This window comes from Corvus brachyrhynchos, unplaced genomic scaffold (assembly GCF_000691975.1).
Source record: "Corvus brachyrhynchos isolate BGI_N302 unplaced genomic scaffold, ASM69197v1 scaffold48, whole genome shotgun sequence".
Classification (NCBI taxonomy): Eukaryota; Metazoa; Chordata; class Aves; order Passeriformes; family Corvidae; genus Corvus; species Corvus brachyrhynchos.
Genome location: NW_008240027.1, coordinates 2,827,902 through 2,850,911, shown reverse-complemented (window position 1 = coordinate 2,850,911; position 23,010 = coordinate 2,827,902). Strand labels below are relative to the sequence as shown.

The window sequence follows — 23,010 nt, the reverse complement described above, 5'->3', positions numbered from 1 at the left end:
AAGAGGCACCTGTTGGATCATCAGCTGAATCTGACTTCTTGCTTTGAGGCAAAGGAAGATCCAAGACCTTTGGCCCCACTGAAACATCACTCCTGTACCCCTACCACAAGGTCACCTGCGCTCTCTGGTACCTCTCTTGCCCAGGAGGAAAAGGGAAGGAGAAGCAGATCATCTTCAAGCACAGTTCAACTAAAAGCATTTGATGTGAATATGGCAGATTTCCTCTGGAAGAAAGGCGAGTGCAAATAAAGGGCCTGGCACCTGGTTTGGGATTCCTCCTCTGTTCAGGTTTCACTCGAGGCATGAGCTGCACAGAGCACTGGGGAGTGCTGCATCCCACCCCTCCAGGAAAACAACCTTCCCCACCCAAGAGCCACAGACCTCCAAAGAAACTAAAAAATAACTCTGCAAGAGGCACTCAGAAGTAGACTACACATGAGAGCTTAAGTTAACACCTCTTCCCTGCTTGGGGCGCTTTTCTCAGTTCCCAGAAAGAAATCTGAGATCAGAGACTGATAAATAAAATAAATCAATAGAAGAGGGAGGTATGCCTAGTCCTCAGAGACTTCAACTGTCCTAGATCCAATGTCACACAAAGAAGTAATTCTCTTTTCTGTGTCACCAAAAATAAAGAGGAAAAAACCACAAAGAACTGTCAAATGTGTTAAATACATAACTTAGGGCATTTTAATTTAAAAAAGCAAAATACATTTCATCATTCATCAGCTGGCACAACGTATAAAAACATTTAAATAACAACTTTAATATTAGTCACAAAATACAGCATGTTTTATAAAAATAGCTGTATGCACTGGTACTACTGATAATGTAAAACCACCCTGAATAGGCCATGCAAAGACATTCAGCTTTGACCTTTCAATTTCCAAGTGCTTGTTGCATCTGCTACTTTATTCCTTCTCACTCTGCTTGGGATGGTTTTGTGCTGCCACCCGGGGGCCTCCTCCTCCCCCCCTGCACACAAAGCCTCAGCAAAAGGTTTCAGAAAGGGCTGACAAGGTAAGGTGCATCATGGGCATCTTAGCGCCCAATTTTCACAGCTTATGTTTCAGAAAGTGCTCAACATCTGTGTCCTCCCTTTGGTCACTTAAAATCTTCAGCTTTTCAGCCAAAACCCTTCCAAATTATTCTTGGCTCTGTTGCACCATAGTATTGAAACTGGAAGCAAAAATCTGGACACCCAGCCTGAGATTACTGCAGGAGGCAGAATTCAATGGCTGCAGCACCATTTTTGTACAGTTGTACCTCTGCTTTTGGCATTTCTAAATTATTCAAACACCAAAATTCACTGAAATCTGTCCACTCGCATTAGGAACTCCAGGTAGGACACACAAAAGGTCATGGAGAAATTCCATTTTATAGAAAGGAAGGTTTAGCTGAAGATAGCATTAATACAATAAAACCCCAAATTAATAATAAAAACCCTACTTAATAGTAAATATAAACTGTTACATAAACAGTCTGTTACATCTGTGGTTACCAGATTTAAGAATGTAACTGTTCCAATGGGATATAATGGACATTAAACTCCAGAAAATTAAAAAAGAGATGGTATGGAGTACATTATAATTAAGGGCAAAGATATGTCAGATAAAAACCCCACCCCTCCCAGTTTTCACCCCACGTGCTGACACACAAATCATCAGCAACATAAAAAAACTACACAGCTCTCTCCATCTCTAGAAGTATGAGCAATCCTTGCACCATTACAGTACCATCCTCATTCCACTTAAGCCCAGTGAATGCAATGGAGACAGAGATCCACCCAGTCATCATCTTCATTCCTGAGTCTACAGAAAGCGAGGAACAGCACTGGTTGGAACAGTCCCTACTGCTGACAATAACAGCAGCACCTTCAAAATGTGCCATCAAGGAGAGCAGCCATTGGCAGGGAGAGGCTTGATGCTCTGCTAGGCAAAGTGTGGGTTTTTCCTGATGTTTTCAAGTTTGCATTTTAAACTGTGCTCTTCTAGGAAGAAAATGAGGAAAACTTAGTGATTTATCACCTCAGATAATACAGCAGCAAACTCATCATCTGCAGTTTAAAAAAATCAGTTGAATTATCTTAATGCACTAAATCTGACAGGCAAAAAACATTCCCATAAAAAGCTGTCCCCTTAAACTTACAACTCACATCACAAGAGCAAGCTCCTAATCAAAGTGTCAGAAGCAGAGCAGCTTTTATCAGCGTTAAAAACCCAAGTAAGAACACAGACTGATCCTGCCCCCCACAGCAGGAAGGAGCTCTAGAAGGCTTTATGGGGAACTGGCTGGAAGTCGCTGGTTTTGGTGGCGTGTGTCATGGCCCTGCGCTTGGCCAGGCGGGATTTGGAGGGAGGGGACAGTTTCATGGAGCACACGGCGTGGGCAGCGCTCTCCTGCTCGGCGCTCAGCTCGCTCTCGTGCTGGGACAGCTGCCGGTTCAGGGCTATGGCCTCGGCAGCAAACAGGGTCAGGTCCTTTGTGCTGCTGTTCCTGGCCAGGGAAAGAAAAGGAGGAGGCAGTGTCAATCCAGGCACTTCACCCACTCGCCCTCACAGCAGAGTATCTGTTTCCAGGCATGTTTATTTCTTCTACCAAATCATTGATACAGCAGGCGAAATGACCAGTTAATATGTGCATCTATCCTCTCTCAGAGGATCAGCAATACATGACAAAAACACTCTGGGATTTTGGAAACAGGCACAGTACTACTCCTCCTTCTGGCAAGGACTTCTGATGTAAACCCAGGAAGCCACCTGAGATGTCATCCCTAATTTCTACCTGTTCTCAAAGGATGGGCACATGGGGCCATACTGCTGTCCTTCTCCAGAGAACTGCAGTCCCACTATAACTGTACCTCTGGCTTTAAGGAAATACCTTTCTGTTGGGAAGAACCACCTGCAACTGCCAGCAGCAAACATGTAGATAGAAACAGATGTGTGACTCAGGCTCTCTGGCATACAGAATCTCCCATCAAATCACCTCCAATGAGGCTTGCCCTGCTCACAGTAAATGGATACTGTGAGTACCACCAACTGCAACGAAAGTCAGATCCAAGTCTGTGTTTATGGTGATTATTCACCCATCAGAAAGCAGGCTCTCTGGCTAATACATGCCTTTATGCCTTTTTCTCCCCCTCCTGGGCAGCAAGCTGACAAAACCATCATTATTTTCTGTCTAAGATTAACACTGCACTGCAGGAATTCCCTCTAATGCTTTTCCAACAAACAAGCAAGATGAGATCATAAAGAAAATTCAGAGCTTTAATATTTCTGATGTTCTTAACAAAATTAGTGCTGTACATTTACGAAGTTCCATTCTCAGCCAGGGATGTCACCTCCTAATTTGTCAACTCCTCTCTCTCACACATTCTTTCAGTAATTATTCTTGACCAAGTTTACACATGTTTAGAAAACAAACGCTACCTTTGAAGAACTTGAGGGGTGGGCAATCCCCTTTCAGGAGCCTGCTAGAAGAAGCAGTGAAGAGCAGTTAGTTACATATTAGCAGCTGGCAACCAAGGCTTCCCAAGAGTGACAAAAACCAAGTAGCTCCCCCAAATCTTTACAACTAACACATATTGCATATAAATTCATTCACTGTGAGCTTACAAATCACTGTTTGCAAAGCATATTTCATAATCTGTCTCCCCTCACAAGAAGATTTCACAGCTTGCAGGTATAAGACTACAGCTTTGGAAGCTCTCCAGAGGCTCTATTCCTTCTTTCCTGAACTGGGAACTGAAGCAAAAAAGGACACTGCTGTTCTTTCATAACCGTATTTACCAGTATTCTGCATTACTGTATTAACACAATAATTTGTGTACTGCCGTGCTTGCTATTCACAAGAAAGCCATTTAAAATGCACAAAGCAATAATTAAACAAAACAAACACTTAAAGGATGACATATTCATCCAAATATTTACCATGCAAAATAAATAAAGCCACTGTGTATCATTTAATTAATCAAGATATAAGCACCAAGACACGCAAGGACTCTAATAAGAAGTTCAGTGACAGGGAACAGCTTGTTTGACCCTTTGGAAGAAGAATAACCCTTAAAATTATACTAAGGGGGATACATACTCCTTGAACCCATGAATGTTGCAAAACTTGAGCAGCACTAAGTCGTTCTTTGGCATCACAAACCAGCAGCTTTGAGATGAGATCTTTGGCCTCAGAGGAAATATGTGACCAGTCCTTGTCTGGAAATTCGTATTTGCCTTCCTGAATGCTCTCAAAAAGCTTGTTCTAGTAAAGGGAAAAATTACTCAATTTAAATACACTGCAACCAGAAGGTTTCTCAGGGGACACTCTCTTTTATCCACCTAATGTGGAGGGCAACAACTGAAACCATCCAGTCTCCTTATGGAGTCAATGGAGAGTGACAGGCAGCTCCACAGAGTGGTTCAGTGCATCCTAAGATGGACACAATACACAGTCTGCTGAGAACACTTCCCCCCACCCCTAAGAGGGCAGCTAAAACACTCAGTTTTTAGAAAGAATAAATTCAGGCCCTGCACGGCAGCCCTCCCAGGGCTCAAATTTTATCTGAGGAATTGCAGTGACTAACATAAACCAGATCAAGGATTACAGAACAAGGCAGGATGGCAGGGTGGGGAAGAGGATGAGGAGAAGCTCTGAGATCTCACATCAGGAGGAAGGAGAGGCAGTTGCCCAACCTTACTTTAGAAACTGACATCACTCAACTTCTATACTGCCACCCTCACTTCTCAGTGACAGATCATCCTCCCTGCTACCTGCCAGGGTCAGGCACAGCTCTCCACTGCTGACACGACAGCAAGTCCTACAACCAAAGCTCACGGGAGAACTCTGCACTCCCCCCATGCCCAGGACATGCACACTCGCCTGGCAAACTCTGCAAACTTCTCCTCTGTCCCAGCCACAGTCCGTGCCACAGTTGCCCACAAAAGGGGGGTACCCACTGAGCATGATGTAAAGAATCACTCCCAGGCTCCACAGATCACACCTCTTGTCATAGAACGTGGCCTCCTCCATGAAGACTTCCACCACTTCGGGTGCCATGTATTCTGCAGAGCCACACTACGAAAGCAAATTCAAGCAAGTTTTCAAAGGGAGGGCCACATCAAAACAAGTCTCAGGTTTATCATTTTCCACTCTTTATACCAAGCAGCTTGGTGCAAAAGCAGAAATCAGGCATCAGTGACTACTAAAGTTCCTATAGTTCTTTAGCAGCACCATAAGCTGTTCCACGTGACTGTGAACCTTTGATTCAAGGTCAAAATATTAATTTACATCTTTCAGGTTTTTAAATCTAATGCATTAGTTATCAGACAAGTGTATCAGGGGAATAGATTTCTGTAAGATTTCTGCAACACTGTCAAGATTTTTCTTTCACAGTAAATGGCAAAAGCATAGGACTGTAGTTTTTCAAACTAATGTGTATTATAAAGCCACACACTGATTAGAGAGCTTGCATTCTCCTTAGCTCATTGGCTTAGCTACAGAACCAAAACATGGGGAAAAGAACACAAAACTAAGGTTCAAAGTCTGCCCATAAGCACACAAAAAATATGCACAAAAAAGTTTCCCCATTTGATTGTGTAAGAGATAAGCAGGACCTATGTGTCACTTGCTGTGAGTGAGAATTAACACTGTGAGCTCCTGTGCTTTTAGTGTATTTGTCCTGTGACTGGGAAAGCAAGACAGTATTTATCACAAATACACACTCGCTTGAAATGAACTATCCAGCACTGAGTGTAGTGGCAGTAAGTTCTTTGGAAAGTCTCCTCTGGAGATAAGAAAAGTTGGTCTGTAGTAGAACAAAAAAAAGCACAAAGTCACAATAGGTTCTCTCACCGGCGTTGTTAATTCAGGAGTTGTTATGGGAGTACATGCACTGTTCAGCTTCACCCCACTGCCAAGATCAAAGTCACATATTTTTACTGGTGATATCTTAAAAAAAAAAAAAAGAAAAAAGAGGTCAGGAAGACTGGGATTAATGCAAAATCTATGAATATGTACATATGTGAAGTAGAAAACCCCAGGACAGAAGAGTCCCTAGTGAGGCCCAGTCTCTTACAGCCACATTCCACTCCTTGCATTCAGCGGCACCCACACCACCAGCATCTGATCCTGCAACATTGTTTTTTTCTTTGGTTAGGGAAGTGCCAGTACACATCAGAGCACTTTGGAAACAAGTCATATAATGTGACCAGCTGGCTTCTAAAGGCTGCTTGTCCATCTGGGTACTGGCTCAGAACAGATGAGGCACTAGAGTGTCATTGCTGTGCCCTCTCTAAGGCCAGTTGGCTTTTTATCTCTTAGCCAGATGTTCACATTTTCACAGCTCAAAGAAGAATTTAGTCTCTTTTAAGCTTCAGTTCTGTTAAATTTAGTTGAAGTTCACTAATGGGTTCAAAAGTTTTCAAGGAGAGAAAAACCACAAGGACGTTTTTGGGAACCAAGTTAAAAAAATATAGTTCAGAAGGTTAAGAGACCAGAGGAGCACCTTTTCTGGAGATTCACACAGGATGTTTTCAGGCTTCAGGTCCCTGTGAGCAATACCTGAACAGAGAGTACAAATGTTCATTAGAAAGGATACTCCTCTGTTTAATTTCTCATAACCTCTCTTTATTAGAAGGTTGCCTGGGAGATACTCTAGGTTTGAGCATGCTACACATACCTGTATAAATATAATAATTTAATTATTTTTAAATATAATAATTTAATTGTAAAGTGCAACTGTTAAAAGTCACTGTTGTATCCTGCTATACCTTTATCCTCCTTAACTGTACAGGAGAGTCTGTCAAGCAAATAAGAACCTGCTAACACCAGGCCTTTGTGTTAGCCCAAATTAATTACATTCCTTAAAACCAGCTTATTGAGATGACTGACCTTTAGGAAAGTTTAATTCTTTACACAGTTCAATGAAATGATTTTTGTGCCTTTCACAGTAAAGTTCTTCTTTCCAGATGGATCAACTGGCTTGCTGAACTCCTACCAGCACAGACAGTACTTGAGGCACTCTCCCCTGCCAAAAAGCCCCCGAGTTCCCAGATGAAAATATCCCTTTGGGGTATGTACTCATTGCTGAAGCAAATGAAAAATTAGAGGTTCAGTTAGAGATACAGAAGAAAAGCTAAAGGAAAACAACCAAAGGGCTTCTTCCTTTGACTCCTATCAGAATAGGCAAACCTAACAGGGAAGCACAAAGTTATCTGTGTAATCCACATGCAAGGTGGTTCTGTGTTGTCAAAGAAATTCTTCAAAAGCCTAAGTACACAACTTCTGGAAGTCCTCCATTTAATATGATCAAGCTCAATTGGAAGGCAGAAAATGAGAGGCAAAAAAATCAAATCAAATGAGCAACTTGGCTGTAATTTAACTGGAAGCTAGCCTTGATTTAGAAACTTACACTCCAAGGACACCTGATACTACTTCAGAATACAGAAAGGAAAATCCCACCAAACTCTAAGCAAGGGAGTTTTTAATATCTTTTCTTCAGCACACTCCAAAGACGTGGCTTAAAATATAACATAACAGCAGAGCCCCGATCGAAAGGAATCAGAGTGTCCACACTGACACTGTGCACACGGCTTTGGCACAAAAGATGGCACGATGAACCCGCCGAGGCGGCCTGTGCTGACGTTTACAAGGCTGCCCCAACTCCCACCAGCTGGCTTGGCTTGCAATGGGAAAGCCAGCAGTGTCCTTTTTGTATTACTGTTTGAATTCAAATGTCTGATTATGTAACATTTGATTTTGCAGTTGCACAGAGCACTGAGAAAACAACTGCCTTTATACACCCCTCCAGTAGGTTATTAGCAATAAAGCACACACATCCCAAGCGGGTGTAAGGCAGGATTATCATCCAGCTGAGTTTTTAAACTACTCCTGGCAAAAGAATTAGTTGTCCTTGTTCAAATTTTTTTAAAAGCATTTAGCTACAGCACTTCACCATTAAGCTGTGCAATAAAACTGCTTTAATTTCCTGTTTACTTGAGTGTTCTGTATCCTACTTACTAATTATTTTAATGTCACACGGAAGAACCATAAAGAGAACAATAAAACGAAGAGGGGATGGATGTTGCTGTAGCTGATTCTGCAAACCATGTCCCCACTGTCCCAGTTCACAGCAAACAACAAGAAAGCAGATTGCTGCTCTACAGCCATTTTAATCAATCACCCTCCTCTCATTTGGGGAAAGGGAAATTAAAACTAAAAGCTGAGAAAGAACTACAGGAAGGTATTAGCTGAGTCGATGTTAAACCTCTTGAATGGGGTACCTGGACTTTCAGCTGTTAAGAAACCCACTATAGCCCTGCACATCAAAAAATAATTTTTCCACATATTCAGCCTAAGTTTCCTATTTCTTATATATTCTGTATCTCAAAGTTAAAATCTTCTAAATGCAGCTATTCAAGAAGTACCTTCTCTGAAGATTTAAAGCTGAGTTACCACATAGGCAGGCTGTGAGGATTACAAAAGCTCTTAATCCAAACTCAGTTTGGTTTCACATTCAAATTAATTTCTTGTAACAGTCACAGTATGGGACAAGATCCATATTCCTCAGGTTTACCACTTTCATCCCTATGCATTGCTACAATTTTCTTTTTAATGGGTTCAACCTGTTGAGGTACCAGTGCTGTGATTCCAACTCAGCATATACACAGTCCTGTGACTTAAAAGTACAGACTACAACTAAACATTTATTGAACCAGGGCCAGTACTAAGCAACTTAGGCAGCAAATGCAACTCTGCTGAGATCTACCAGGCTAATCAGAATGGCAAAAAGGAAGAGAAAAAATGTATCAAAATACATAACCAATCAACAGTCTCCAATTACATGCCCTTCTATTCAGAGGTAGTCACTGTAACAGCAACTGAAGCTGCAAGGCCAGATAATCATGACATAGGAAAGACTTCAAAAGTCTCCATCACATTCAGCCCAAAGATATACTCTGGGATGACCACATTGCACATCAATTTTGGAATTTAAACCAAAGTATTCCCAAGTCAAAAAAGCAGCAGAAAAACACTTTTAAGATTAAAAAAAAAAAGTCTCTACAAACATAACTGCTTTTAAATCTAAGCAAATTCCAAAAGAATTGAGGACACTTTCAAATAAATGCTATGGTTCACTTAGGTCTCTCAATTTAACAGTGAGAGTCAAAATGTGGGGGCCAAAAGCTACTAAAAACTATCAGGTCTTGTAACCAGGAGAAATTCTGAGTAATTACAAAAAAGTAACTCTGTTGACCTGAAAGAAGAGGAAATTAATATTATATTAGATCCCTTTTGAGTAAACTTTATACGGTGGCTTCTGTAACAGGAACAGACTCAACCCCAATGTTAACTCTCCCTGGATGCTGATTTAAGTTTTCTTCTTGAAAAGCCTGTACCATCTTAACACACCCAATTAATTAAAATACAACAACATGAAAATAACATCATAGAGGAAAGCAGCCTAAGTCATCTGGCATTGCTGTAAATGGAAACACTAGCAAAAGCTGGCTACTTAAAGATAAATGTGCTTCATAACCTGAGTGTACAGTATCAACTAGTCAAGATGGAGGCAGCCTTCTCTCACCTTTTGTGTGAAGAAAATCCAGAGCAGAGGCAATGTCTCTCACCACTTTGCTTGCTTCTCGTTCATTGAAGTGCTTCCTCTTTTGTATATGCGCCAGGATTGACCCTGTCAGGGCAACAGGGGAAAGAGGAAAACCTCAGTATGAATGCTGAACTAGTTCCAAGTATCATTAATCCATAACCTTATTTTCACATTCTATAACAGCCTTTCACAGCAGGCAACTTCTGTGGAGCAAAGGGGAATGACTAAGAAGAAAAAGGCACAACTGAGCAGCTTCAACACTTAAGTGCGCTAGAACATAATTTTCAAACAGTGCAGCTCTCTAGTTTAAGCACAGCATGAGAGGCAATCACTTTTTACTGCCCCAGGACATGACTGGTCAGTTTTCCACACACTTGCCAATAGTACCAGTAAAACTCAAACATAGCTAAGGAGATACAGAAACACTTCAGCAAAACCCAACCTACCCCAGGTCATGGGTGGTCATACTCAAACTCTCCTCATTTTCCATAATGTCACCACTGAAACCCTGCACTGAAAGTCAAGGATACACGTTTTGTGCCTCAACACCATCAAAGGAAGAAGAGATCTGACCTTTAAATACACATCAAATTTCCCACAGGCATCAAGGCAAGGCTCCTACACTGACTTAAGGCAAAATTTGCCCAAGGGATATAAAATCTGACAAAAGACCTCTAAATTAAAACATACTGAAGGGCTGGTAGCTTGCAGGCAGAGCATCACTGGTATCCCTTTAACAAAGAATAAAGGGAGATTTGATTCCTCATCTTCTTAGAGTGAATTCAATCAAACCTCTCAAAAGATTAAAAATGTCTTCAAAAAACCAATTCCATGTAGTCCACAGAGATCCGAGCCCCTTAAGTAGCCTTACTATTGCCTTTTATTTTCTTATTCAGAGCAGTGTACTTGTAAAAACACCCAGGCAAAGAAATTCAAGAAGTAACTGCCATTTGTTATTAGCCCCAATACACTCAACACTTTCTATCTCAGGTGATTTCACTTCTTTTCAGTTCTAGATGTGGAAGGAAATCTCCTACTGGGTAATTCCTATTCTTACACCATCAGTGCTATTGCCACTCCTCCCCAGTGAGCATTCAGGGACGAGGAAGAACATCCAAAAAGAAGAGATGGACAAAAGACTGCTCAGATATGCACAGCCATGCTGTGTCAGGTAAGTAGAGGAAGGCCACTTTGGACCAGGTCATTAGGTATCAAACACAGACATTTTCCCTTGCCAAAACCAACACCTTCTAGTTTGCTACAGATTTCCTGAGTGCACAAAGTTCAAAGGCGTTTCCTGGTATAGTTTTCTTTGCACCTTTAGAAAGTAGTAACAGTTCTTCAATGTTTCCATCCCTGTGGAAAAGACCCCACACTTTGCAGGAAACAATACTGAGCCACCTGAAGTGCTCAATTCACCAGCAGGTTTATTTGAAATTATGTTTCTGAATAGAGGCGATGTTCAAACTCTCTCAGATAAGAATTGTATCGATATCAATTAAAACATACTCTACTGTAGACTTTATATTCAGCCCACAAAGAGAACTCTGATAAAGAAAGAATAGCAGGGCACTCCTGCCACAGTTGTTCCTAACTCTCCAGTACTCATCAGAGAGAAAGCATCATATGGCACCTCTCAAAATACATTTCAGATGGGAAAAAAAAAAGAGGAAAAGATTCTTAAATCATGCAAATTCAATATAATCAGCTGGATCTTAAATCTTTCAATTATAAAATTCTGTCAGATGAGGTTGTTAAAGGGATTCTGCACATCACAGCGAACTGAACACAGATAAAACAGGAGCAGAGCTCCTTCAGTTACCACAGCTATTGGAAGGCAAAGTTGAAAATGGAAAGCCCAAATTATACTCCAACACTGTAAGTAACAGCAGCCTCGGAGACTGGAGTTACTGAAGTAAGGCTTGCATTGAAGATGAATGCTCTCATTCTCGTCAGCCATTCCACTCACATCAGAATCTGCAGTGCATCAGATCTGACCCCTAACTCCCATCAATTCTTTCTTGAACCCCACACACCTAACACTTCAAATACTGATTTTTTTTTTTTAAGAGAAAACCAGCCTCAGCCCTAGCTGACCCTGTAAAAACAGTAGCTAAAAGGGAAGGAGTAGCATTATCATCCTCTCAGCAGCCATGCAGGTCCACTGACAACCACAGACTCACAAAGAAGAGGGTTAACTAATGGAAGAATGGGAAATTAGAAAAAAGACAAATGCATATTCTTCTCAATCAAGTCCTATTACAGCTAATTTGTCAGAAAAGTCTGAGCATCAATACAAAGTGCTATGGGAAAACACAATGAAAAGATGCAGCAATTTTGAGCAAAGCTAAAAAAAAGCTTTTACTCAAGACAAATATACATCCATCTCTTTTAAAAATAGTTCTGCATCTATGCAGAAAGGATTTGTACAATTTGTTCCTGGAAACCTTCCTGACCAGAGAAAATAGATGATGTTCTCTAGGTATCAGGATACTCCAGAAGCTCAGTTTTCCTTTGAAGGGTTGGCCATATTAACTCATGGTTTTGCACAGCCATGCAATTAGTGGGTACAGTAATTATACTCAGTGCAGACAAATGTGAGAAAATGCACAAAGTGCTTGCTGCAGCTTTCTCATTCCCCAGGTGAGTGGGAAGTGCTGGAGCCCAATGACCACTCAAGCTCACCTGATGGGCTCTTAAACACCCACAAGCACAACTGGTTCTCAATTACAGCAACCCTAGGCACAGGGAAGATGGTTTCCCTAACAGAGTTCCATGAGTTTCAGGAAATGAAGTCAATCCTACACCAAGGGAAAACTCTGCCAGAGTATATAGATGCTCCACTAGGATCATGCATAACACCTGACATCCTGTGTGTCTCCCCTTACCTGAAGGTACTGTGACCTACTGACTGTATTTCAAACCTTCCACTTTAAGAGAGCTGGTATTTCCATCACTCAGCTTCAGAAAGGGACTGCAAATGCATGACCAAACCCACCAATACTCAAGAATAACCATATTTCAAGCTGTGTATAATACTTCCTCTACTTCTTGTCTTGAAATTCTCAAGCATTTAAAATAAGTTCTTCAATTACTACTTTAAAACACTGACACAAACAGGAACCAAAATGATTGAATGAGCAAAGGCACAGTTTCTGCACAGTACCTCCTCGCAGTTTTTCAAAGACCAGGTAGTATCTTGTGTCATCTTCAAAAAATTCTATTAGCTCCAAAATGTTCCTTTAAAAAAAGACACAAAAAAGAAGGGAAATAAAAGGAACAAGCATGGAGTGTACACACAGCCATGAAGAGTTTCAGCATGGATAACTAGGAAGTGCCAGAAGCAACCAAAAATAAAAGTTCTAGTTAAACAAGTTGCTTTGGTTGTCTGTGGCATTAAAACCATATTTCCAACTCACACTGAAATTTAAGCACACAAAATAGACCAGACACCAAATTCAGACAGGATTGTGAGAACTCTGCTACTGCTCAGCTGACAGGAAGGTAACTGATAGTGGGTTATATTTAATAATTTAAAACATTGCATTTGTGCTGAAGGCAGAAATAAAGAAAAAATAATTAAATTGGCATTCTTTCTCTCTGGAAATCACAAAGAAAAACACACAGGGCTCAAAGGAGACAGGCACTTGTCAGCAGGATATTACGTCCAGCTCCTTAGTTGCCATTTTTAGACTAACTCCTGCTTAGCTCATGTAAATTCTTTGCAGCACAAACACCCCAGGTTGCTTTGAGAATGTCAAATGTGTAAGCCAGAACTTTTTACATTTAACAGTACATTCAAACCCCCAAATTCTGCATGTGGTCGTGTGAGCTTTTCATCAGCTGTGTACTGGATGACCATATGCTCGCAATCTCACAAAAGAAAGACTTGGTCTGCTCCTCTACAGCACAACATAAGCCCATGGGTTTGGTAAACAAGTTGGTTTTAAAATTATTTCTGTATCTTTTATTAAGTATTTGTTTGAAAAGGGTCAATATAAAGTGCACAACTGCAATATAAAGAACAGCTGTTGTACATACAGTCTAGATTAACAGAGACATCTAGAAGTAACTTCAGAATGGGCTCAAACCCATCACAGAGCTCCCAGAGCATGCTGCCAGTGCCTGCACAGCTTTTCTTCCTCTTCAGGCATCAGCAGCAGCTTTACAGTTGCTTCATCCTGTGGCTATGAAGTCAGCACACATCCAAATGAGAACTAAATTAGCTTTTTGCTGATCTAAGAGCTTCAGTGCAAAAGCAGGAAGGCTGACACAAGGAGGAGGACAAACCACATGCCAGGGAAAGGAATGGTAAGACTTCCTTTCCACAGAGCAGCTGGTATCAGGTCAGCTTTTGCTGATGGTGAAATCACAGGGGAGAGTGTCAAAATGTTAATTTCTCATCTTGAGGCACTGAAGCACAATCAAGCTACACTGACCTGGCTGCTAATTGAGTGATATAACTTTCAATCTGTAAATAGTTCCCCTAAATTTCACAGGTAAGAGACGGGGAAATTCTTATTCTGAATAGGTCAAGTCTAAATTACAACTGGTTTTAAGGAGACTACTGCAAAGCTTCTAACCTTGTCACACATAAAAATTTGAGAACAAATAATCATAACACTTTAAATAAACAAAGACAAGATTATACTTACTTGTTACCCTGACACTGGTACAGAGTTTCTATTTCACGAAAAACCCGACTCCGACTGTGCCCAGCATTTTTTTCAATGATCTGTGAAAAAGAGTTAAGACCTCGTATTTGAAAAATTACTGTGAGAACTATGTAAGTAGCTCTGGAATTAGGTAGCTGTTCCAAGGTTTGAATCTAGGGCATGCCCACTACAGAAGAACACTCCACCTTTGTTTGTTTGTTTAATTTCTCTTCTGGCATTTGTTTACAGAGCAGAGCAGTGTCAGCAGAGCTCTGGAAGGCATTCAGAGGACAAGAGAAATTAGGGCAGGAAGAGAAGAAAGGAACTAAATCCACACCTTACACAGCCAGTTACCACAAGCTCTTTCTTGCATCATTTTAACTTTGCAATGTGCAGAACAGGATATCCACTTGAGTTCTACTAAAAATAGATTTGAGTCACATCAGACACTGAACAGCCAAAAAGAAGAGATTTGTCATTACAGGCATTTAAGCAAAAAGTACCAAATTCACCACAAAACGAGAGTTTAGTTCATCGTGTAAACTTCATGGAGACTCAATAATAGAACCTAAAGAAAACATACATTCAATCTCAGAGCCATCAGAAGTCACCTTCCTTCACACAGTCCTCTGACTGAAAAAGGACAAGAACAAGAGCTTTCCACAGAGGCTGAGCCTAAATGACTGCTACATAAACTGAAATTACCACAAATATCACCACCATCTGTATCCAGGACAGATGTATACAGCTTTCTTATTTCTGCAGCCTGAGTTCTGTGGTGCAGAACAGGCAACCATTCACCAGTACTACAGGACTCAGTGTCTGATCACATCAAATTCCTAATGCAGAGCTTTGTTTATTTCAACCTTTCAACTTCAACAATTTTACAAAGTACGGACAAAATTCTAGCATCTATAGAGGTGCATTTTTCAAGGGGCTTAAAATTTTGTGCCTATTTTTGACTAGAATAATACATAAAGCTTCCCTATTGCTATTATTTGCGTTTGTAATTAAAAGGGGACTCAGGATAACAACAAATCTGTAAATGAGCCCTAATACTTTACAATGATATTACAGAAGATTGGCCTCTATCTGAAAATAAAGAGACAGCTTTCCATGAACCACTGGCAGTACTTGATGCCCTCTGAATTCGGATCAGCACCCAAAAGTTTGCACTGTTTGGTAGGCCATGCTGTGACTCAGCCTCTTCATAAGAAGAGACAAAGGTAGGACTACAACCAAACCAGGGCATGAGAGGAAAGCTTGCCCTGAGATCCAACCATCCCAGTGAGTTAGTTTGTGACTTTTACCTGCAGCTGATACACCAGTTCACTCTGGAGACATGACACTTCAGGTGACAGGTTTTCTCAACAGTTATAAAACAGGCTCATTTCAAGCACCAAAAATCTCCTAGAAGGTTTTGCTATTACCCATTCTATTGCAGGTTTTCACTGAGATACTCAGAAGGAGAAGACACATCACAGACAGAAGTGATGCTTTTACTCTATACTTACTTTCACTGCATATTCTTTCCCAGTTTGGAGACTGACAGCACCCTGAACTTTAGCATATGCTCCCTCACCAAGCAGCTCAGCAGTCAGCTTGTACAAGTCTGCCAAAGAAATCCAGAAGAAAGGACACATCCATCAAAGTGAATTTTGAAAGTTATTTTAGTGAATAACATCAAGACAAGCTCTTCATCTGATAAGCATCCCTCAGATTTATGCAGTATTAAAGCAGACATGCCAGTCTTAACTATGCTTCATTTTTCACCTCCCTCTTTCAAGTACCAGAAAAATTAAACTTCATTACAGCATCAAAATGACACATTAGTTCACACTAGAAATGTTTTGTATCTCAGCAATATCTAGGACCTCAGCCACCTTCCCTGTCTTCGTATAAAAGTCAGGAACAATTTTTTCAGGTGGAAAACAATTCTCTCCTTGCTCAGAAAATGCCTACCACACATAATCTACTTGCAGAGATAGTGTTTTAAGTGTAACAAACTTGAGCATTTAAACCTAGAAGGCTACTACCACCTTTATTTGCACTTGCCCACTAAGAAGTTTTGTACTGCTCCATTTCCTCACTGAACTATATTTCACTTACAAAGCTTCACAGTGTTTATGCTCACATTTATTCAGTCAAAACATTTTGACATCAGCACTGTTCCTACCAAAAAAAGAGCAACGTTTAGCTAAGAAAACTGAGAAAAACAGCAGAAGCAAAGCAGACTGTAACAATTAAAAGCTTTTAAATTGTCACCAACCTTCAAACTTCCCAGGGACCTGATCTGTGGCTCTGGTTCTTTTTTTCTTTTTCCTTTTCCCACTGTCTGCTATGGGGACAGGCTGACTGCTGACCATCTCTGTGTGGCAGAACATAGAGGTGACTTTAACAACCAATTACTTTAGGAGGAAATGCACATGCTCTTGTGTGTTTAGTTTCTCATCCATCCAAAAGTTTCTCTGCTTTTCTTCATCACAGGCTGCCACCTCTTTTCCAAATATCAGAGGAAACCCAAAAAGGCAATTCTTGGATGCCAATTAATAGTTATGGGGAGACTTGATAAACAAATGTAAAAACAGGAGGAAACAATAATGCATCTACACTGAATCCTTACCTCACAGCCAAAGCATAAAATAACCCACAACAGAACACGTGCCCTGATACCAGACAGCACTAACAGCCCTCACAAGGGCACTCTTCTCTGAGCTGTTCTTCTGTTTCGCAAATAGATTTTTTTCAAATCAGCTCAAGAAAATGAGCCTCCGAAACAGCAGGAAGGTGTGGGGAAGTTTCAAACCACTCAGTGAAACAAAGCAACCACAGGAGTTAAGAGAGCAGAGGAGCAATCTAGGTCAGTTTATTCTGCCATAAGGCCAGAAAGAAAACCATTTCTCACAGAACCATAATGTACCTTTCTAAACCACAGATCAGTGGGTAATTTATGCTCCAAAGCAAGAAGTGTTTATGGCATTTAGATTTTTTCCTACATTACTAGCTATAGATACTGTAAGAGCTTAGTCAGAGATAACAATTCACTGATGCCAGATAATATGGCAGAAAAAACCACCTGCATATTGTTACTGAAGGCCTAAATAAAAAGACTGCCATATTTGTACAGCTAACCTATCTCCAAAAAGGTTAAATGATTCCACACTGAGGTTTTAGGAGGGAGCACTTCACACCAGTCACATCCAGTCAAGTTTGCCTTAACAGTTTAAAATCTCAGCTCAAAGTCTTCAGGGCAGCAACAAAGTACAGCTAAGACATTTTACAGCCAGGAGGAATTCTGATAAAATTAACTTTTAAAGATCTTGTACTAGAGAAATAGCTAAATCCACAGAAAAAGTGTAATTATGACAACACTGATAATGAAAGAGCAAGTCCCAAAAATTCCATCAATTCTCTTTTAACAGAGATTGTGAATAGCAGTTTCTCTGCCTTTCACTGTTTCTAAAGTACTCAAAACATGGGAGAAGCTCCAAGGCAGAAAACATTCCACAACAATCTACCAATACATGAAATACTTTTTCTTTGCTCCATTACATTTTTCTTGTTCATATCTGTCAGTAATAGCTGACTGTGAATGTCACTTAGAACCCACATGTCTGAAAATTTAGGACGTGTTATTTTGAAAGTCCTTTCTCCTTAACAACTTAGTAAAACACTTAAAAATGTATCACCGAAAGCTTCAAGACAAGAGTAAATCCTCATTTTCAAGTCTTAGGCAGAATGTGTTCAGAAATCATCATGATGGATGACATATGTGCCTTCTTAAATACAGTAATATAAAGCACATTTTACCAACTTCTGAAGAAACAGCTTCTTTTGAACTCAAACTGACACACATACAGCTTCAAATTTTAACATAAAGAGAAGGTGAGCCTTTGATAGCTAATTCCAGCTCTCCTCTTTTTCAATTCCATCTGCATCAGGAATTATTCAGAACTGGGACTGAAATGACACACATTAAACTGCTCAGAGAGAGGGCTGCTCTGCTTGAAGGAGGTCCTTGATTTCCACAAGGTGTTGAACGAGTAACTTTAATGCCCTGACCTCCTACAAGTCACAGCTAGACAGGTTCTATTCCATTTCAAATATCACAGTTTCAGAGCTTGTAACAGACTAAAAATCAGCAAAAACCCCAGGATGTGAACCCCCTATCTTAGCACAGCTGATGTATTTCTTCACAACCAGCTCCTGCACTCTACCAGCTGACTCTGATATTTACAGTCGGCTGTTTAATAACTCACTACATTATTTAAATTCCCTTTAGTCTGACTCAATTCCTAAATTACAAAGAATTGTTTCCCTGAAAACAGGAAGTTCACTAGTCATGTATACAGAAACCAAATGGCTGAAAAGTTGGTATTTTTAACCTGTAATCTTGACTAAATTTGCCATCAGACTAAAGCATGAAACGTTTGCTGTATTAAGATTCTTATTACTGCTCTGGTCTGCTATTTCACATCATTGTGTAGCTCATTTCTGTCAACACAGCTTATCCTTTAAAGGTATCCCAGCTTCACTCTCATTACTCACTTTGTTATAATGAACAACACTTAAGTAACAGCTGGTACTACAAGCAAATACCTTTAGTCCAGCCAAAGAGACTTTTCAAGCTTTCAAAGAAATGCTTTTTTTCTGCAACTGCATAACCAAAGAGTTTCTGGTGACACTGAAGGACAGTGTGCCTCAACCATTCAAGCACTGCTGAGGTGTTCTGCATACTGCAGGAGTGCTTCTGGTGACAGGGACACTGTGGGCTCTGAGGCAGCTCACCCTGCCAGACACAGAGCTCAGGGACAGGACAGACTGCTCTGGAGGGAAATGGCCCATGGACACATCAGGGCCAAGATTGATGTCTTCAAATTCTGATCTGTCCTTCTCCAGTCAGGTTAGGATTATTACTCACAGGGTAATGGAACCAGTAGAATCCACATGGTAAGTAAAATGAGAGCAAGTTTCTGTCTTAGCTGTGGTTTTGTTGAAGTCCCTGAATTTTATTATCATCATCATAATTCTGCGTTGAGGCAATATTTAACACACACATTATTCAGAGCCTGTGTGGGATGGTAGTTACAGCCTTTCCCTTTTGCTGTAAAGAAAACTTGTGAACAAAGCCAAGAGAAGAAGAAAGGGAACAATTACCACAAGTTTCACTTCATTCAGACCTTAAGTCGTCTTTCGTCTCACTTCCTAACACTCCATATATGAACATGCCAAAATCCACTACCCAGACCTAACTCCCCTCTCATTCTAATCTGCTTCCCAAAGGAAGGAAGGGTATATTTGGAAAACAAGCACATGTGTGTAACAGGAAGCACTTGGAGAACACAGTAGAGATGCCTTTTTCTATCAAGAAGAAAATACCTTGTTTGTGTGTTTGAACTCAGTGGAAGAAAGCAGAGTCCAGGTACTACCACTGCTTCAAAACTGACTCTTGCTTGAGCCAAGTTGTTCTGGAGCTGAAAAGAAACACCACCACATTACCAGTCAGAAATCATGAAAACACTGCTACACATATTCAGCAAGCCCAGAGCCTAAAGGCATTGCAAGGACCTGTTGTGGTGGGCTTCACATGAACACACAGCGAAAGCACACCCCTACAATTTCAATGGAACAAAATGAAAACAGCCTTCAGTCCAGTTTTCCTCCCAGCTCAGTGTCTCCCATTGTTCCTGGACCCTCCCTTCTCCATCAACTCTGATTCCTGTAGATGTGGCTTATAATGAAACTGGATGCACTCAGCAGGTGCTGATTCTACAAAAACCATGTGGTTGCAGGAAGCTCAGAACAACCCAAGCTACCCTTATAAAGCAACTACATAGTGATTAATTGTGTTTGCAACGTTACACATCAAGGGAGATACAATTTGAAGAGGACAAATGTGCAGTGTTGTATGACAGTCCTGTGTCAAATCAGAGACATTATTTTATACTCATTCTGTATTAAGTATACTAATTTCAAATTCTAAGAAGTAAATACTCATACTTGATTTTTGCACTGGTTTGCCACAATTCGTTCTTAGCTGTCAAAAGTTACCTTCTCATTCCACTTACAATAAAACCTTTAGTTTCATTTAATTTGAGTTATCCATGAAGGGAGAGGAACTTAAAAACATTCCAACATCTTCTCAATATACAGGAGCATTAGCATTTTCAAACGAACACCTGAAAGTTCAGAGGAAGCCCAAGCAATCCAATTTCAGGAAAGAGCAAATCTGACAAAATTATTGATCCAGCCTTATCACAGCATTACTGTGACAACTCACAGTGTCACAGCTGCCACCACCCGTCTGAAACCCTTCGTGCTGGGGAAAAGGTTACAGCAACCTTTCTCTTTAGCTCCATACTTCCCTCTGCCATTCCCTCTGCCACACTTTCAGGAGATCAGCGTCGCATCATCCCTGGCTTGCGCAATTTGCAGAGTAACTTTTCGGTACTCCCAGCTAACACTTCCCTCGCAAACTAAGAGGGGGTTTTCTGAAGTTCCAAGTCAAATCCTCCAGCAGTGAGTGGATCTCACTTTTCAGGATAGCACATCAAGTTATTCCAAATAGATTCCTCCCACCCCAGTTTCTTACTTCCCCAGGGTTACTGCTGGGGAAGCAGGGAGAACCTTAATGGAGAGGAGAGCACACAGCATTCCTTTCCCTCTCGTGTTGGAGAAAACAGCGCATTTTGACACACATGCTGCAGACATGAGATCTCCTGAAATCAGCCCGTGTTGCCCCAGGCACACATGCATTTCTTTAAAAGCATTAGTTATCATTCAGAATGACAGCAAAAGAACTATTATCATCCCCACTGCAAAGCCAAAGGCAAACAAAAGAAGTATCCTGACCCAGCCAGGAGTTAACAAGTAAGTACTACAAATTAGCCTGAAGGTGGCTTAAAAACACACTGTAATCTTTTTTATTTCTTATTCAAGGACAACGTGTCTCCAAGGCAGCCACATGGATGGGAGGATATAACAGGGTGTACTTCACAGGGCTAACAAATAGTTGTGAACAGTGAGCCCTGTCGGGAACAACATGGCACACACACTGGTTACTGCACTAAAGAACATCTTCTCTCCTTCCACACCCAGCAGAACAGTCAAACAGGATATTTAGTGCTACTGACCACTGGCAGCCAGTTCATATTTAAGACTTACCATCACAGGGCAGTAAGAACTTAGCAACAAAGTTATTTTAAACTCCATCACACATATTCTAAATGAGAAAACTCCTAGCAATAGCACATTGGCTCAGCTACTTCAACTTCTCCAACCCCTAGAGCACTTTTAAATTAAGGAGATATACAATGTAAGTAGGTTCTGAGGGCCAATTACTAAACAGCAAGCTGTTTACTCTCTTCTACATCTGATGGCATCAACAACTCTCAGAAGACTGTCTCTGCATCACCAATTAGCTCCTGTAATTCTCCTCAGCTCCTTTGCTTCTGTAAAACAAAGAGAAAACCTCAGAAGACAACTTTTCATTTCCTACAGATACAAGATAAACATTTCCTGTTCTTGCTCCACACCCCACCAACGGTCAATGAGATCTGATCAATGACATCTGTCACTGGAAAAAAAAAAAGTTACAGAACACACACCCTTAGCAGAAAGCAGCCTTGTTAGGAGAAGCTAATCTAACTTAATGGGTTTTTAAACTTTGAAGGAAGACTGATTTTTCTTCATTTTCCCCTCCTCTGTGCTTCCAACTGTAAAATTAAGTCATTAACCTCCACTGCATTGTCACATTTGATGTCACCTAAGATTTGTACCAGTGTTTTAACATTTGTTACCAGGAAGGTACTGGAAGGAGAGAGGAAATTCCTCATAGCAATAAATACTTTTTTTGAAGTACAGAGTACTGGTATAGCAATCATACCACGAAATAATGTCATAGAAGCATTTTGGTTGAAAAACACCTTTAAAGAACCAAGAAAGGTTCAAATGTACAAGGCACCCCACTTTACCTGTTAGGCTGCCAAACTCAAACACCTTTAGAACTGCAGTGAAAGAGGTTCAGCTCTGCGGGAGTGTTTTGCCTTGCTTCCATCCAGCACCTGGGAGGCATGAAGAGGAGCTCTGTTTAGTTTAAAAAAAAAAGGCAAACTACAGTTCTTTGAAGTTATCAGAATATACACCAATCTTCCCAAGCCAATTGTGAGGCATAACATTTTATGATAAAGAGGCTTTTAGAAGCCACCAGCCTGTAAATGATTAAAAAAAAAACCAAAAAAACCAGTGGCTTATTTCTAAACAAACCTGACACTTCACAGCCAAGTGCCAGTGCTGTCAGGGAATGGGCTGATTTTTGGCTATCACAAGTCCTGCTGATGCCAGCAGCCGAGCTGTCACCCAGGGCTGTCCCGCTGCTTCTCCTGCCTCAGAAGGTCATCCTGCTCAAACTAACGCCACAGAGCACACATTAGGCAGTTTTTCAATGTTCCTCGGGGTTCACAACTCTCCCCGACTGATGCCAGCTGAAAAACACAAGAACTAAAAGACTTCTCGTGATCACACCTACGAACCGGTTCATTCGCCTTTGCCTGCTCTTCTCCCACTCCAGCAATGTCCTCAGTAGAAAGCATTTGCCGTAGGAGTGTAGAGACTTACCACCCTTTACTGAAAAACCCGCTATGTACCAAACACAGCACTTTAAAGCTTCGGCGAATAAAATTTCCAGCTCCAGACACGAGGAAACTCCCGCACTCCTTGGGGAGGGCCCCCAGACCCAAAGCTGCCGGCCGGAGGGCTGAG

The 23,010-nt window shown here is 40.9% G+C and overlaps 1 protein-coding gene across 5 annotated transcripts; it reads right to left on the bottom strand.

Moving 5' to 3' along the window:
• Window positions 1–660: 660 nt before the first annotated feature.
• Window positions 661–23,004, bottom strand: MKNK1 (MAP kinase interacting serine/threonine kinase 1). 5 transcript variants are annotated; one of them, XM_017743562.1, is made up of 14 exons: window positions 22,516–23,004; window positions 22,224–22,313; window positions 19,630–19,724; window positions 16,520–16,618; window positions 15,765–15,862; window positions 14,251–14,330; window positions 12,762–12,835; window positions 9,575–9,679; window positions 6,494–6,549; window positions 5,842–5,937; window positions 4,870–5,064; window positions 4,087–4,251; window positions 3,426–3,469; window positions 661–2,493 (listed from the first exon to the last, which is right to left on the bottom strand). In XM_017743562.1, the coding sequence occupies exons 4-14, from the start codon at window positions 16,614–16,616 to the stop codon at window positions 2,265–2,267; spliced, it is 1,239 nt and encodes a 412-aa protein (XP_017599051.1). In that variant the 5' UTR covers window positions 16,617–16,618; window positions 19,630–19,724; window positions 22,224–22,313; window positions 22,516–23,004; the 3' UTR covers window positions 661–2,264. The 5 variants fall into 5 exon arrangements, with proteins under 5 accessions (XP_017599051.1, XP_017599052.1, XP_017599053.1 ...); XM_017743563.1 differs by having other exon boundaries at window positions 19,630–21,701; window positions 22,224–23,004; XM_017743564.1 differs by having other exon boundaries at window positions 3,426–3,466; window positions 22,224–23,004.
• Window positions 23,005–23,010: the final 6 nt, after the last annotated feature.

Bases quoted from the DNA above. Each gene is read 5' to 3' on its own strand.
- MKNK1 (XM_008640762.2), bottom strand. From the start codon at position 16,634: ATGTTCTGCCACACAGAGATGGTCAGCAGTCAGCCTGTCCCCATAGCA. The intron at 5,065-5,841 runs GTGAGAGAACCT...TTGCTTTCGTAG, and splicing joins CTCCTGAATTAACAACGCCG to TGTGGCTCTGCAGAATACAT. The intron at 3,470-4,086 runs GTATGTATCCCC...TGCTTCTTCTAG, and splicing joins AACATTCATGGGTTCAAGGA to CAGGCTCCTGAAAGGGGATT.